Source organism: Oncorhynchus clarkii, chromosome 23, assembly GCF_045791955.1.
Source record: "Oncorhynchus clarkii lewisi isolate Uvic-CL-2024 chromosome 23, UVic_Ocla_1.0, whole genome shotgun sequence".
Classification (NCBI taxonomy): Eukaryota; Metazoa; Chordata; class Actinopteri; order Salmoniformes; family Salmonidae; genus Oncorhynchus; species Oncorhynchus clarkii.
In genome coordinates this window covers 55,540,510-55,546,509 of record NC_092169.1, presented here as the reverse complement: position 1 = coordinate 55,546,509, position 6,000 = coordinate 55,540,510, and the positions used below count along the sequence as shown (strand labels likewise).

The following is a 6,000-nucleotide window of genomic DNA, read 5'->3' as shown; positions in this document are numbered from 1 at the left end:
TCTCACTCACTCTCTCTCTCTCGCTGTTCCTCTCTCTCTCTCTCACTCACTCTCTCTCTCTCTCTCTCTCTCTCTCTCTCGCTTTCTCTCTGTCCATCACCCTCTCTCTCCCTCTCTCTCTCTCTCCGTCTGTCCGTCTCTCTCTCTCTCCCTCTCTCTCTCTCTCCCTCCGTCCGTCCGTCTCTCTCTCTCCCCCTCTCTCTCTCCCTCTCTCTCTCTCCCTCTCTCTCTCTTTCTCTAGGTTAGTAAGCTGGAGAGAGAGAAGAGCCATGAGGTGAGACATGAGCAACACAAGTCTACAGTGGTGGTGACTGAGCTGAAGGCCAAGCTCCACGAGGAGAAGACTAAGGAGCTCCAGGGGCTCAGGGAGACGCTGCTACGGACCCACGAGCTGGAGCTGATGAGGGTTATCAAGATCAAAGACGGAGAGATCCAGAGACTACAGGCGCTGGTTAATGCGCTGCGAGATGGATCCACAGACAAGGTACCATACAATACAACTTCATTGTCAAAATTGGAATCGGAAGTTCATATTTTTGCTGTCTTACGTTATTCCCAATCCCCTGGACACCACTGATACATACACACACAGGAGAGAATGTGAGCCCCCTGGACACCACTGATACATACACACACAGGAGAGAATGGAGGCCCCTGGACACCACTGATACGTACACACACAGGAGAGAATGTGAGCCCCCTGGACACCACTGATACACACACACACACACACAGGAGAGAATGGAAGGCCCCTGGACCACACTGATACACACACACACAGGAGAGAATGGTTGCCCTGGACACCACTGATACACACACACATACAGGAGAGAATGTGAGCCCCCTGAACACCACTGAGACACACACACACAGGAGAGAATGGCAGCCCCCTGAACACCACTGATACACACACACACACAGGAGAGAATGGCAGCCCCCTGGACCACACTGATACATACACACACAGGAGAGAATGGGGGCCCCCTGGACCACACTGATACACACACACACAGGAGAGAATGGGAGCCTTCTGGACACCACTGATACATACACACACAGGAGAGAATGGCCACCACTGATACACACACACACACAGGAGAGAATGGTCACCCTGGACACCACTGATACATATACACACAGGAGAGAATGGAGGCCCCTGGACACCACTGATACACACACACGCAGGACAGGCTAGATACAGCACAGGTTCAGCTGCAGTGCAGCATCCTGGGAGATGTTTAGGTGGTAGTGGATTTTAGTAATGTTCTGATACAAGCAGCCAGTAGCCAGTCCAGTCCATCAGGGAACCTGCGGCGGACATTCTGGTTACTGGTCCACCACTCTAACCTCCGGGTAACCTACCCTCCCTGTCAGGTGAAGACGGCTCTGTTTGCGGAGGCGCGTGAGGAGGCCAGGCGTGGTTTTGAGGGGGAGAGGAGCAGACTACAGCAGGAGATCTATGAGCTGAAGGGCATGAAGAGACAGATGGAGGAAGCTCTGAACTTGGCCGTCCAGGCAGACAAGACCAAGGCTGCTGAGATACGGTCCGTCTATCATGTACACCAGGAGGAGATCACCCGCATCAAGAGGGAGTGTGAGAGGGAGATACGCAGACTGGTGAGAGGGATTTATACTCCTCATCACACACACACACACACACACACACACACACACACACACACACACACACACACACACACACACACACACACACACACACACACACACACACACACACACACACACACACACACACACACACACACACACACACAGCAGAGTGGACCTCATTACTTTATAAACTGTACATGTTATTTACAGTCCCATGATCCCTTCTGAATGAGAGTGTAATGTGTAATGGAGGGCTGATAACATGGCGTTTACTGTAATGGGCTTTAATGGGCTGTAGTGAGTAGAGATCAGGTGACCTGTGAGGAGAGCTCAGAGATCGTCCTGCATAGGGAGATCGTCCCTACATAGGGAACTACTTTTGGCCAGAGCTCTATTGGTTCTGGTCAAAGTAGTGAACTACATAGGATGTCATTTGGGATGCACTCTGATGTACTAAGCTCCAGGAGGCACCACTTTCCCGAAAGTCTGGTTCAGTCATCCATAGTGACATATCAATGTATACACTCCTGAATAGAAATAGCAATAGGCTAGCACTGCCCCAATACTGCCTCAGCAATAGGCTAGCACTGCCCTGATACTGCCTCAGCAATAGGCTAGCACTGTCCTAATACTGCCTCAGCAATAGGCTAGCACTGCCCTAATACTGCCTCAGCAATAGGCTAGCACTGTCCTAATACTGCCTCAGCAATAGAATAGCACTGCCCTAATACTGCCTCAGCAATAGGCTAGCACTGTCCTAATACTGCCTGTAATGAATGGGATTGGAACCAGGATATGAAGAATGAAGAAATTAGACACAGGAGGGTATGCGTTACCCTAATTATTGGTACGGCGTGATGAGGTCGCTAGGTACGGAACTCCTAACCATTTCATAACACCTTTTACAGGAAATCTCTCTTGCTTAAAATACAAGCACGTTGTATACCGAGACATAACTGTAGCTCAGCGATATTGAAGAACGTTACCCTGCATGTTGCCAAATGTCAAGCACAACCGATGCTCATTTTTCACATCTGGATTTTAGTTTTTTTCCAAGGATGATTGATTTATGGCTCAATCATGTCAATTAAAAATGCTTTTAAAATGTCAGCCAGGACAACATGGATTTTGGCATAGTGTTCTCATTGGGCACTTCCTGTCTGTCTGTCTGTCTGTCTGTCTGTCTCTCTCTCTCTGTCTCTCTCTCTGTCTCTCTCTCTGTCTCTCTCTCTGTCTCTCTCTCTGTCTCTCTCTCTGTCTCTCTCTCTCTTCCCCTGCCTGTATGCCTGTCTGTATGCCTGTCTTCCCTCCTTCCTTCCTTCCTGATTTCCTTCCTGCCTTCCTTCTGTCTAACACACACACACACACACACACACACACACACACACACACACACACACACACACACACACACACACACACACACACACACACACACTGATGGGACGACACCCTCCGATGGTTCTTAGTCATAGATACGGTGATAGAGATGTACTATATATGTGTGGAACATAGCAACTGGCTATCTGGGAATGATACGGGCTGTCTGGAAGTAGAGAGGACACTAAACCAATCATTTTTCACACCCTGCTTTCCAATCATCTGTCCTGTCTCCCAAAGTGTGCACTTGTTCACTTCACATCATGGAGTTGAAAGGATGACTGGTATAAGAAATATGAGCCATGTTTACACCAATTAGTGAGGAGGGAAGCATCTGCTTCTGGGAATGACTGTCTGGTCCTCTGTCAGTGGAGAGAGAGGAAGGTAAACTGAACCCTGTTCCCTGTACTCTGTGCTGTGTCTGAAGGAGGAGACGAGATACACAGCTGCATTGATAGAATCATGACTATACTTGATCTGAAACTCCCTAATGCCAGAGGGTTAATACCAGGCAGACAGGCACTAAGGTACAGAGAAGAGAAGAGAGAGAGGGGAGAAGGAGAATGAGAATAGGAAGGAGGAGAGGAGAGGAGAGGAGAGGAGAGGAGAGGAAGTAGAAAAAAGGGGGGAGAGGAGAGGGAGAAGAGGAGAAAAGAGGAAATAGAGAAAATATGGGAGAGGAGAGGGAGAAGAGGAGAGAAGATGAAGTAGAGAAGGGGGGAGAGGAGAGTGGTCTAAGAGCATCTCTAAACACCTTTCTTGAGTGTCTGCAGATGTCACGACTTCTGCCGAAGTCGTTGCCTCTCCTTGTTCAGGCGGTGCTTGTTCAGGTGGGCATCAGTGATCCATTTTTCATTTTCCATTGGTTTTGTCTTGTCTTCTTCCTACACACCTGGTTCCAATCCCATTCATTACCTGTTGTGTATTTAACCCTCTGTTTCCCCTCATGTCTTTTGTCAAAGATTGTTTATTGTCAGTGTTGTGTTTTGCGCGACGGGTCCTCGTACCCAGGTTTGTTTATATTCTATTCGTATTAGTGTTATGGAGCATGTTACGTGGACATTCATTAAAAGACTCCATTTAACCCTCCGTTTGACTCTCCTGCGCCTGACTTCCGTGCCACCTATACACACGACTCTGACAGCAGATGGGTAGGTGCAGTCAATCTAGTTTTCACAGAACACAGTGAGTGAAGCCAGCTGGGAGACTCATCCAGACTCCCAAAATCATATTTCACTGCACTGCTTGGCTAAATGGATGCTGTGCTTCTGTGTGCCATGCTCCAGTGGTTGCTGGGATTTCTGAGCATCAGCAGGGCTTTTGGACTCTTCTAAAGATTACATCTTGAGATCTGAAGCGCCATGATTTGAAAAATTCTCTCAGTGCTCTCTGTGTCTGTGTGTCTGTGGCCAACCAATGGTTAGCAGTGTCTCTGTGTCTGTGTGTCTGTGGCCAACCAATGGTTAGCAGTGTCTGTGTGTCTGTGGCCTACCAATGGTTAACAGTGTCTGTGTGTCTGTGGCCAACCAATGGTTAGCAGTGTCTCTGTGTCTGTGTGTCTGTGGCCAACCAATGGTTAGCAGTGTCTGTGTGTCTGTGGCCTACCAATGGTTAGCAGTGTCTGTGTGCCTGTGGCCAACCAATGGTTAGCAGTGTCTGTGTATCTGTGTATCTGTGTATCTGTGTGTCTGTGTGTCTGTGGCCTACCAATGGTTAGCAGTGTATGTGCTCTGTGCTGAAAGGCAAAAGAGTTTCCCACCAATAGCGAAGATCAAGTGAACATGGACAGCAGCACTGCAGCCTTTATTCCTGCAGTGGACAGTGGGTTTTACAGCTAACCCAGGCTGAGACAGTGGACAGTGGGTTTTACAGCTAACCCAGCCTGAGACAGTGGGTTTTACAGCTAACCCAGGTTGAGACAGTAGACAGTGGGTTTTACAGCTAACCCAGGCTGAGACAGTGGGTTTTACAGCTAAACCAGGCTGAGACAGTGGACAGTGGGTTTTACAGCTAACCCAGGCTGAGACAGTGGACAGTGGGTTTTACAGCTAACCCAGGCTGAGACAGTGGGTTTTACAGCTAACCCAGGCTGAGACAGTGGACAGTGGGTTTTACAGCTAACCCAGGCTGAGACAGTGGACAGTGGGTTTTACAGCTAACCCAGGCTGAGACAGTGGGTTTTACAGCTAACCCAGGCTGAGACAGTGGACAGTGGGTTTTACAGCTAACCCAGGCTGAGACAGTGGACAGTGGGTTTTACAGCTAACCCAGGCTGAGACAGTGGGGTTTTACAGCTAACCCAGGCTGAGACAGTGGACAGTGAGTTTTACAGCTAAACCAGGCTGAGACAGTGGACAGTGGGTTTTTACAGCTAACCCAGGCTGAGACAGTGGGTTTTACAGCTAACCCAGGCTGAGACAGTGGACAGTGGGTTTTACAGCTTACCCAGGCTGAGACAGTGGGTTTTACAGCTAACCCAGGCTGAGACAGTGGACAGTGGGTTTTACAGCTAACACAGGCTGAGACAGTGGGTTTTACAGCTAACCCAGGCTGAGACAGTGGGTTTTACAGCTAACCCAGGCTGAGACAGTGGACAGTGGGTTTTACAGCTAACCCAGGCTGAGACAGTGGGATTTACAGCGAACCCAGGCTGAGACAGTGGACAGTGGGTTTTACAGCTAAGCCAGGCTGAGACAGTGGGTTTTACAGCTAACCCAGGCTGAGACAGTGGGTTTTACAGCTAACACAGGCTGAGACAGTGGACAGTGAGTTTACAGCTAACCCAGGCTAAGACAGTGGGTTTTACAGCTAACCCAGGCTGAGACAGTGGACAGTGGGTTTTACAGCTAACCCAGGCTGAGACAGTGGGTTTTTATAGCTAACCCAGGCTGAGACAGTGGGTTTTTACAGCTAACCCAGGCTGAGACAGTGGGTTTTACAGCTAACCCAGGCTGAGACAGTGGACAGTGGGTTTACAGCTAACCCAGGCTGAGACAGTGGGTTTTTACA

At 49.2% G+C, this 6,000-nt stretch overlaps 1 protein-coding gene across 1 annotated transcript in view; it reads left to right on the top strand.

Annotated features, from left to right (window-relative positions):
- Positions 1-6,000, top strand: part of LOC139381128 (janus kinase and microtubule-interacting protein 3-like) — a 73,798-nt gene that overhangs the window by 22,602 nt on the left and 45,196 nt on the right. The window contains exons 2-3 of the mRNA XM_071124440.1: positions 242-484; positions 1,375-1,617. Coding sequence (XP_070980541.1) covers positions 242-484; positions 1,375-1,617 — 486 coding nt within the window. The remainder of the gene's footprint in view (positions 1-241; positions 485-1,374; positions 1,618-6,000) is intronic.